This window comes from Rhinoderma darwinii, chromosome 13 (genome assembly GCF_050947455.1).
Source record: "Rhinoderma darwinii isolate aRhiDar2 chromosome 13, aRhiDar2.hap1, whole genome shotgun sequence".
Classification (NCBI taxonomy): Eukaryota; Metazoa; Chordata; class Amphibia; order Anura; family Rhinodermatidae; genus Rhinoderma; species Rhinoderma darwinii.
In genome coordinates, this window is record NC_134699.1 from 30601833 (window position 1) to 30614288 (window position 12456).

A 12456-nucleotide genomic window follows, 5' to 3' on the forward strand; every position below is an offset into this window, starting at 1 on the left:
TATCATGTAATTTAGTATTAAAAGTTTCATCCATATAAATAGCTGGACGGGGAATTCCACTATTGGGTGGAGGTTGAGGTCAAACTTGTAGCCATAGAGAAGGTCTGGCTCTTCTTCTGCGGCCCTAAGGGTATTTCCATTTTAAGCATTTATGGCATATCCACATGCCATAAACGCCTGATAGGTGCGCGTCCCACCTCTGGGACCACCTCTAGGGAGAACAGGGGTCTGTCGCAGTCTGCATATAGCTCAACAGAAAGGTATAATATAAAGGAGTTACAGAAAGCCTGTGGTTGTGGATATGCCATAAGTGCCTAAGATGGGAGTAACCGTTTAACCCTATACACGACTTTACTGGTCTAGTTAGGTTTGTTTATTCTCTAGGTCTTCTTGACAATTTTCTTTTTTCATTTCATGTATAAAACACACCAAAATTGCCATAAAAACTGCTCTAAAATCTGCAACAAAGGTAGCACAGGCAGTTGTAATTTTTGGTGCAGTTTTGGGTCTACCCTCAAAATGTCACATCTAGAGCCTGCTGCATTTAGGAAAATTCATCTGGCCGCTGACCAACTAAAAAAACAACCATGAAAACCTTACCTAAATACCATGTGTGAATCCAGCCTTAAAGGGTCTCCAGTCAAAGTGAATGTAGAAAATTGCTAATGAACATAGAATAGAAGTTGCTGTCTAATGTCGTTTGCCCTTAGGGCTGATGTAATCTGCCCCAATTATATAACCTAGAAGTGCAGAGGCAGCAGGTGTAGAGGCAAAAACTGAACTACATAATTCCGCGGTAACCTGCATGGCGTCATCTAGGAGGCAGGATGCACCCCTCACCCTTTGTGTCTGGACTTTTACTATTGGGTAACCGGGAATGGCGAGGGTAAAAACGGCCTCTATAGGACTCCAACTTTTCCCAACCAATCAGTATTCTATGTTAACTGTTATACGATCCATTAAAAAATTCTGACTGGAGGCCAAAAGTGCTTGACTACACAATGAACCCAGCAGAAGCCTCAGAGAAGACAACCTCACTAATCCTCAAGATATTCACTTCCGCATCCATTTTTTTTTTACTTCTTTTATTACTTTTTTCTCAATGTCGTGAGAGGTTTTAGTATTACAATGAGGGACTTATGCATAAAAAATTTCAGCGTTGCCCATAGTGACCAATCAGATCCCAGTGTTCATCTTCCAGAGCAGGTTTGAAGATGAAATAAGAGATTGATTGGCTGCTTTAACCACATCTCGGAGGTGAACCCTCAAAATTGCTTCCATCCCTATACAGTAGGTCCAGTTATACGGATGAGCCACGGTAATACAAGAACACTTGTCGTTTTTCTAGCAAATTACTGCCATCCTTACTATAGCAATGGATTTGGTGGAGATCACACGGTACTGGTTGCTCATTTCTTATAGCCTATTCATGACTATATAAAGCTTCAATATATTCTGTAGCCACATATAAAGAATACACATATCCCCTCCAACTTCTATGCCAGATGTGCACACAGGGAAGTCAAGAACTACTGTAAATCTTAGCATGGAAGTTAGGTCTTCCAATTTAAAAAAAATTGCAATGGTAATAGAGATTGCAGAATCGGAGGTGTAGTGAGTGGGGTGTCCCCGTATTTTGTCTTCTGTTATTTAAATTCTCAACATGCGGAACGTGTACTAGGGGGTAATACACATTGTGTATAGGGGGTAATACACATTGTGTATAGGAGGTACTCAAATTGTTCTCATACTTGACAATTAATGGGTGCAGAAAGGTGTATGATCATAGACTTGGGGGCACTTTATGTAATGTGTTTGAGTAGGGGGTGCTTGGTTTAGGAACGCTCAGAATCACTGCTAATGCTGAAAAACATTTTGTGTAACTAGAAGTTGGATATTATGGAATAATGGCATTAAAATGATGTAGTTGGGTTAAAGTCCCAGTGTGACGCCATGCAAATAGCTGCGCCATAAGCTCGACTGAGATATGCGACCCCATTATTTTCTGTGGATGTGATTGGGGCAAGTCATTAAGACATCTGAACAAGCTGAAAAAGCAGCAAGCTTTGCCTTAATCAGTTGTATTGCACTCCACATATCTCATTCCTATAATGTTATTTGTCGGTGTCGCAGTCGAGGCAACAAAGTCTGCTCTCTACATCGCTCTAATTTCCAATAGTGAAAATGTAACTTGGCCTAGGCACAAAGGCATTTAATTATGTTATCATTTCCATATACATGGCGCACAGTCATATGATTCAAAAAGAAATGTGCTTGCATAAGGCTTCGTTCACATATACGTCGGAGGCTCCGTTAGGGGTCTCCATCGCAGATCCGACAGAGATTACCAGAGACAATAAATAGCGCGGCATGCTGCGCTATTGTGTCCAGTAAAATTACGGATACCCTGACGGGAAAGCCGACCGAACCCATTAAAGTGAATGGGGGCCGCCGGCCGTGTCCATTGTGCAACGGAACCGTTGTTTCCGTTATTCCCTTCTTCTGCTCCTCTGACGGAGCAGAACAACGGAATGTCACAACGCAGGTGTGAACATAGCCTAAACTGTGCCTGCGTACTGTAAACTACAGCCCCTAAATGCAAGGTGCGCCTCGGAGCCAATGGGTCATACATTAAAGCAGATGATTTTGGAAAAGTGAATAATCCTAATCCGATTCATATATATTCTTTAAAATGTTTACTATGCTGTTTGTTTAATATATGTCTCCAGTTTCTCTGTATTAAATATCAGTGTAGCAGAGATGAATTTGTGATTTGGTACATTACACGGTATTGCTATGCGCTCTGTGGTTTTTACTTAGGTTGGCAGATAACTTGCTGCAGAATTGAAGGCGTTATCATGGGGCACAAAAACTATGCTGCATTAGTTAAATGACTAATTCACCTCTGCTATGTCTGGGACTATGTCAGATAATATATTATGTGTGTATTCAGCATTTTTATATGTTTGCATATTCTTACTTGATTTTTCACAATTACAGACACAAAGTCTCCAAAGAAACACAACCATTTGGTGGGAAATTAGTTGCAAATGACTTATTTCAGAAGCGGCTTCAAACACCTTTTTCTGAGCGGAGAATTCTGACCCTTTCTTTTATCTAACCTCCTGTTTTCTCAGCACCTTGTAAGCTGTGAAAACAACAGTTTATCACCTCCGTCTATCTTGCCACCTATCAATTCCTTCCCAGTCCCCCTAGACTTCACTATCCAAACAATCACTGGCCCTTTTGGCTGCTCTGGATCACAAGCTGTGATTCTCCATCTTCTGTATTGCAAATGTCAACTCCCATTGGGGTTCAGCTATATTGCTGCCTTTGTTTTGTACCAAAAAAGGTATCGGTATAATTTCATGTATTAAAATACAGAAATCTGGAGTAGACCTAAGAGCTTGCACTCTAATTTTCTAAAAATCTCATATCGTATAACTGCATGTTTTGGTAGAAGGAATTTCATGACCATGCCAAGTATACAGTATATGAGCGTGTGAATACCAATGCGTGTGAATACAAAATTAGCAATAAAGGCAATATTTTAATAAATGTATAAAATGTTTAGAAAAAAATATATAAAGCCCGCTACAAATTTTGTTGAAGATTTTGTACTTGCTGCGGAAACAACCCCAGTCAGATGAATGGAAATGATTTTCAGTCGCAGAAATTTCAGCAACAAAATCTGCAGCGTGTGCAGGGGGCCTTAAGATGTAAATGAACAGATTATCCATGTAGTGCTGTTAACATGACAGTAAATTGCAAATAAAGTATAGTAAATAATAATACAAATAATATCATCTAAATGTTACATAAAAAGAATGATAAAATAATAATATTAATAATAATACAAATTATTATTATTATTAATATTAATATTATTATCAGTGTTATAAAGATTTCCACTACAGTACAGATTTCTAACAGTTAAATAGATCTTAAAAATAAATTAGGGGAAGCAATATATAGCGTTTTATATTTGTGTCAAGGATTTTAGGCGTAGAGACAGAATTGCACTACAAACTGTTACACTGCCGTATATATTGTATAATCACAGTTAAGAGCCTGTGTGACTAATTTATAGGCCGCCAGTATTGGGGACCAGGTCCAGGACAAACAGAAAAATAGGTTCTTAAAATGATGCCTCAGTTTGTCTATTGCTATCATGTGTTGATTTTATTGATTTATATAATTTGCAATTTATCTTTATTTGATTTTTTTTTTAGCCAATATTTTTTCTCAGAACGGATTAAGAAATATTTTATATATAATAAGGACCTAGAGAATGACACCCCACCCTCTTATGTATACTGTACGTGATCCTAAACATCACTGTATTTCAGTCTGACAAGATAGATGGATAGATAGATAGATAGATAGATAGATAGATAGATAGATAGATAGATAGATAGATAGATAGATAGATAGATAGATAGATAGATAGATAGATAGATAGATAGATAGATAGACAGACAGACAGAGATAGATAGACAGACAGACAGATAGATAGATAGATAGATAGATAGATAGATAGATAGATAGATAGATAGATAGATAGATAGATAGATAGATATGAGATACATAGATAGATAGATAGATAGATAGATAGATAGATAGATAGATAGATAGATAGATAGATAGATAGATAGATAGATAGATAGATAGATAGATATGTAGATGATAGACAGACAGATAGATAGATAGATAGATAGATAGATAGATAGATAGATAGATAGATAGATAGATAGATAGATAGATAGATAGATAGATAGACAGATAGATATGAGATAAATAGATTAGATAGATAGATAGATAGATAGATAGATAGATAGATAGATAGATAGATAGATAGATAGATAGATATGTAGATGATAGACAGACAGATAGATAGATAGATAGATAGATAGATAGATAGATAGATAGATAGATAGGCCCCATGCATAGAAACGTATTTTTTCGGCCACAATTCACTCGCAAATCTGCGGGTGAATCGTGGCCCCATTCATTTCAATGGACCCATTCACACTACCGTGGTTTCCACATTCCGTGCATTGCCCAGGAGCTTGGACCGCAAAAAGATAGGACATGTCTTATTACGGCCGCATTTTGCTGTCCAGGCTCATAGAAATGAATGCACACGACTATGTGCACAGCCTGCGATTTGCGGGCGTCCCGAGAGTGACACTCCGCGGCCGTCCGAGCCGCAAATCACGACCTGTGCACACCACTACGGTCGTGTGCATGAGGCCTAAGTCCCATTAGGACACACATGTGACTCAAAGTTCACACCGGCCTGTTAATGGTAATCTGTGGTTTACCAAGTGTAATAAAGCAAATCCAGAGAAAGTTATGTCTGTTCTCGGTTAAACCAATGTCATTTCACTTTCTCTGCTGCAAGAAGTTTATTGGACCAAGCAAAGGGGGGGTTGGGGGAAGGAGTCTAAAAGTAATAGCTGGCCAGACTATGGGAACAAGAATTAAAGCAGAGGGAGAGATATCTGTACAGTTATGAGTCGGTCACAGTGCAAGCAATACCAGTATAAGAGGAGGTTATAAGGAAATCAGGTTAAAGAGTGAATAAATTAAAAAAGTACAACAAAGCAAAAAGAAAGTGATCGTAATGGAGCAGGAGACCACATATAATAAGTTTTCTCCTATATTCTTGCCAAAATTACTATTATTATAATATTATTATTATTAGTTGTTATTATTACTATTATTATTATTATATTATTATTAGTTGTTATTATTATTATTATTACTGTTATTATTTAATTTTGAATTCAGTAAATAAATTTTGCTAGCGATGCCCCTTTATAATGGGTCAATGCCGCTTTATTTGCACCTACTCAAAATGCATATCCTAAAGTGATAAATTTCCATTCTGGGTAGATGACATAAGGCTGGGCTTATCATACCGCACTGATGAAAAACTATTCATAAGGCCAAGATCACACACAAAAATTTGATGCCATTTTTGAGGCAGTTTTTTTTTGTCAAAAACAGAAATAATCCAAAAGAAAGAAAAGGTATGAAGAAAAGACTGATGCATCTCCTTACGTTTGTGTTCACTTCTGTGTATGGCTCAAAAAACAGATTTAAAAACGGCCACAAAAAATGCATCAAAACTCTGTGTGTGATCCTGGCCTTAAGGAGTCTGAGGGTTGCCATCAAGAAGAAAGATGGCGGCCAGGATGCACCAGTAGACCGCAAATTGCCTTTTATTAGAATGCTATTTATTGTTCCCTGTTATCAGCCATTCTACTCTTTGTTGAGGCTCCTCAATGGAAATATTGACAGAAAGCGTCGACTATAACATCTGTATCCCACATATCCCCTGTTCTGATAACACTCAGAAATATTGACATACTTATATGTAAATGATTAGTTTGGGTATTTTTTCATTTTTTAAAGATTGAGCTTGGGTTTGCTATCTAAATAAAATTCATATTACAGACTATAGACTACAGTATCTGTCATCTGCAAATTAAAACCAAAATACAAACTGTTGTGCACTGAGTAGATCAATAGATCAGTCGTTTTGGAGAATATGAGAATGTTTTAGCAAATTACTATTTGCCCTTTTCCAATGATGGAGCTGGGGCAGATAAACATTTTTGCAGCAATGCAGTAAGTGTGGGGCGAGTAGTAGTTATGGAAACTTGGTGACAGACAAACCTGAAGTCTGAATTTGAACCTTCATATAATCTAATGGTGTGATGGGCTATAGAAATTCAGTTCCTTAGCTATGATCTTGGGGATCGGTGGGGATATAGGGGCAGTTTGAATAAGATATGACTATAGATATAGGGCACATTCATAGGTATAGAAATAATGCCCCTTCCTGCATCCGTAGTCCCAAAGATCAGCTGACTGTGGGCACAGCATGGGCTAAAATACAAGTCTTTATACCAGTGTTCTCCAATCTGTGGCTCCCCATCGGTTGTGGAGCTACAACTCTCAGCATGCTGGAGAGCTTAAAATTGGAGACCACAGCTTTATAGGATTTTTCTCTTCTGCTATCGAAAATCTGTCTCTTGGGTAACTCTTGGAGTGGACACTATAATTCCACAGGGAGTATGTATGACATTGGACACTTCATACAATGAAACGAACACATTTCCCAGAATGCATCATTAATGGAAACAGTAGACTTCCGGATGCATCTGTATCAGTAGATATAGGGTCAGCTTTGATGTGTCCAGACTAGTGATTTAATGGCTTCACAGTATTTGCCAACATGAGTGTAATGGACTGTGGAGAGAAAATGTTTTTTTAGAGGTCAGTTGTTTTCCTATAAACCTCAGCACAGATGACATCATTGCAATAATATACACCAATAGTACATACGGAATAATATATAATATGTACAATGCGATCTACAGTATATACTCATACTAATAGTACATACGGAATAATATCAGGGGCGTAGTTTAGCGTTTGTTTCATTAATGTGATGTCCAAATAATCTGCTGCTATACGGATTATATATATATGAAAATAGAGGTGTGAACAGGAGGGCATTGTAGCGGTGTCACATGATGCATGTCCCATAGCTATCTACAATGTGATCTACAGTATATACTCATACTATATGTCATGTATGATAATACTACATGTGCCCTTTTATTTTATCTATAATATTTATCATCCCTTCAAGAAGAAGGTCATTGCAGGTATGACACTGGTGTAACTACATATTATGATGGTCAGAAACAGTATTAGCCAATGGGATAACCTCTCGTAAAAAAAAAAGGCTAAACTTAAAATAGGTCCAGTTTATAGAAAGGTCCCCTTGACAACCTGATAGTGGGGGTTCAGAGGTTGCAGTCGCACCCTGGCACTGAAGTCTGAAGTTGCCCGAAAGGTTGATCTGCCCCATATGAGGAGACCAATACTACATATGACGCTTGATAGTTGGGGGCCCTTTTACAGATTTTGCATTGGGGACCAGGAGCGTCAGTATACACATCTGCCTAATACAGTACAGTAGAGGCGACAAGGTGTTCTCAAATTTACTACTTTACTACTGACCTAATTATGAAAACCTGATGATATATACAGAAAAATGATGTGTGTGGAATATGATGTATTATGAGTTTGATGCTATAAAATTATTTCAATTATGTCATAAAATTCAAAAAAAATATTACGGAAATGTCTGTTAATGACTCTTCCACAATTAATTCTTCTGTATACTTATACAATAATATTATATTCTTATACAGTAGTATTATATACTCATAGTTATATTATATACTCATACAGTTATATTATATACTCATACAGTCATATTATATACTCATACAGTCAATTTATATACTCAAACAGTTATATTATATACTCATACAGTTATATTATATACTCATACAGTCATATTATATACTCATACAGTTATATTATATACTCATACAGTCATATTATATACTCATACAGTTATATTATATACTCATACAGTCATATTATATACTCATACAGTTATATTATATACTCATACAGTCATATTATATACTCATACAGTTATATTATATACTCATACAGTCATATTATATACTCATACAGTTATATTATATACTCATACAGTCATATTATATACTCATACAGTTATATTATATACTCATACAGTTATATTATATACTCATACAGTCATATTATATACTCATACAGTTATATTATATACTCATACAGTCATATTATATACTCATACAGTTATATTATATACTCATACAGTCATATTATATACTCATACAGTCATATTATATACTCATACAGTCATATTATATACTCATACTGTTATATGATATACTCATACAGTCATATTATATACTCATACAGTCATATTATATACTCATACAGTTATATTATATACTCATACAGTTATATTATATACTCATACAGTCATATTATATACTCATACAGTTATATTATATACTCATACAGTCATATTATATACTCATACAGTCATATTATATATTCATACTGTTATATGATATACTCATACAGTCATATTATATACTCATACAGTCGTATTATATACTCATACAGTTATATTATATACTCATACAGTTGTATTATATACTCATACAGTTATATTATATACTCATACAGTTATATTATATACTCATACAGTTGTATTATATACTCATACAGTCGTATTATATACTCATACAGTTGTATTATATACTCATACAGTTATATTATATACTCATACAGTTGTATTTTATACTCATACAGTTATATTATATACTCATACAGTCATATTATATACTCATACAGTCATATTATATACTCATACAGTCATATTATATACTCATACAGTTATATTATATACTCATACAGTTATATTATATACTCATACAGTTGTATTATATACTCATACAGTTATATTATATACTCATACAGTTGTATTATATACTCATACAGTTGTATTATATACTCATACAGTCGTATTATATACTCATACAGTTGTATTATATACTCATACAGTTATATTATATACTCATACAGTTGTATTTTATACTCATACAGTTATATTATATACTCATACAGTCGTATTATATACTCATACAGTTGTATTATATACTCATACAGTTATATTATATACTCATACAGTTGTATTTTATACTCATACAGTTATATTATATACTCATACAGTCATATTATATACTCATACAGTTATATTATATACTCATACAGTCGTATTATATACTCATACAGTCATATTATATACTCATACAGTCATATTATATACTCATACAGTTATATTATATACTCATACAGTCATATTATATACTCATACAGTTATATTATATACTCATACAGTTATATTATATACTCATACAGTTGTATTATATACTCATACAGTTGTATTATATACTCATACAGTCATATTATATACTCATACAGTTATATTATATACTCATACAGTTGTATTATATACTCATACAGTTGTATTATATTGAATTATGACTTCATACATAGTCGCTAATGTATCACATTATCAAATACTAAATTTGCACACAATTGATTATTAATATATATAGGTCTAATATGTAATCTGATATAAGTTATATTATGTTGACCTCAAATAATCCAATGTGACCCCAAATTTGGTAGTCATATTGAAAATCTTTGTATCCAAGATGATGTTCCATTTGTTTCAGTCTTTGAATTTACATTTTATAATAGTAACTCTTTTGTGTTAGCTGCATTACCACAAATATCGTGTTAAATAACAATCAACCAAAAATTCCCATGTTGAGCAATACAAAAAATTGCTGCAATTTTTGGAAACATTTTCAAAAACAAATATAAAATGACATGTATGGTGTAAGCAGTCAAATGTTCTGATAACATGCTGGGGGTATAGAATACAGCAACACATATCATAAATGACTTATCCATAGGCTTCTATATGAAAACAGAGCATGTATCAGTGTAAACATCAGTGACCAAATCAGTTACAAGAGGACAGAGCTTTGCACAGGTATGTACTCTGCTGTTCCTCCTGGCACAACAGCCACTTAGGATAATGCTGGTTGAATATTCAGTATGGTGAAACTTCTTGTCTACGACAGTCTATATTATTGTGTGTATTTGGATATTTGACTAATATAATGCATTCAAAAAGCATTAAAATCCATTCACCTTCCTTTGGCAAACCGTATACTTGTGTATACGGGAATTGCACTATGAGCAGTTCTCTAATATACATCTATTACCTCAATCTCCTTTACTAACTGAACTGATTCAGGTGTTAGATGGGGAGTTGCTCATAATGCATTTCTTAATGTGCTAGCGGAGGTTAAGTGTCATTTCGATTTCAGCAGGTTAACCAGTTCTGCGCAGTCTTAGGGCTTGTCCACACGTAACGGAATTGCTGCAGAAAGTTTTTTACAGCAGAAAATGGTGCGTAATTTGCTGCGTTTTTCACAATGCTGGGAGATGATGACGCCTCCTCCGAAAAACGCAGCAATTAAGTCCACTTTCCGCAGGAATTGACATGCTGCGGTACGAAATATACGCACCGCAGGTCAATTTCTGCTCTGAATTTGTGGATGAGATTTGTTAAATCACACCCACTTTGCTGCTACTGTATTCTGTTGTGTATTTTCCGTCCGCAATTCCGGACGGAAAACACGCAACAATTCCGCTACGTGTGGCTGAGCACTAACGGTCACGTATTTATTTGTAGTAGTTGGGTTATATTTACCCCAGATCTTATGTATCAATACTGTTACTATCTAAACTGGAATGAATCAGTTGCTTGCGTTGTCAGTTTGTATTACTCTCACACAAATCATCTGTATAGAGTTTATTTAGGTCCAAATTGCATCAAATCATAAAATAATATATGGGATGGGATGGGATCTCATGTGCTGTAAGGAACCAGACCGATGCTTTCTGGAGCAGTATAGTTTGTTTGTTTTTTAAGCAAATTTACTTCTCAGGTCAAAAAGGACATTTAAGGAGCAAAGAAGGACTTAGGTCAAAAGTGGGGACTGTCTCTCCAAAAGAGGGACACTTGTGAGGTATGAGTGCCGACTTTTCTGGCCTTCTCAACCCATATTATGTGACACATTAATACATGCCACCCTTTAGTATGTTACATTTCCTCTTACCTGCAATGTCCTTTTTCCGCTTTTGAGTCTTTTTCTCTGTCTCTTGAGAAGCTTCACCTGACACCCCATATTCTTCGTTGATGCACCCCGAGCTGTCAACCAAATTTGGACTGCTGCTTTCTATTTCTCCAGAGCTCAAGCCCAGTTCGGGGTTTAATCGTCTCCGGGCTTCTGTAGCTGGAAAGTGCCAATCTGAGTGATGAAACGTGTGATGCTGTTCTGCGTACAACCTCTCCTCTCGAGGGAAGCTGTGGGGTGCTGTCGCTAGGCATGACGCAGAGAAATCTGAGTATGCCGCATAGTCCGGCTTCTGATGAAAGAAAGATACTTGTTGGTAAGGGTGCAAGGGAGACGTTGAAGTCAGATCTCCTTGCGGATTCCGCATGCAGCCCCAGAGGGGGGCACCTGGGTGACTGCTTCTCATACAGCTACTTGCTGATGGATCCATGGGTAAAAACGTTGGGTCGGTCACTTGCGCCAGGCCACCGATAAATGTCCAGTTCCTTCAAGAAATTCAAAACTTTCTTCTTCGGTAACTTTAAATGTCTTTGGCTTCCAAGGCAGAAAACTACAGAGACCAGTTCTTCATTCACAAGACACAAGCATCTTCACTGTACACGTGTGCCGGCCAGACTGACAGGCAAAATAGTATTGTGCCTAAAAACTGTGTTGTACTGTATATCCAAAGGGGGGCAGATCCACTGTTTAAATACTATGCAGGGAGAGAGAGTGACAAGTTTGTGAAGTGAAATATGAGAGAGGGGAGGGAGGGGTTAACGACACACATTGCATCCCTCCAACCAAAGCAAACCAGGGCTACTATTAATCA

At 36.0% G+C, this 12456-nt stretch overlaps 1 protein-coding gene across 1 annotated transcript in view; it reads right to left on the minus strand.

Annotated features, from left to right (window-relative positions):
* The window catches only part of MEOX1 (mesenchyme homeobox 1), a 33703-nt gene extending 21535 nt beyond the window's left edge, over window positions 1-12168 (minus strand). Inside the window, exon 1 of the mRNA XM_075845409.1 lies at window positions 11628-12168. Within this exon, the coding sequence (XP_075701524.1) occupies window positions 11628-12075 (448 nt within the window). The 5' untranslated portion in view covers window positions 12076-12168. The remainder of the gene's footprint in view (window positions 1-11627) is intronic.
* Window positions 12169-12456: the final 288 nt, after the last annotated feature.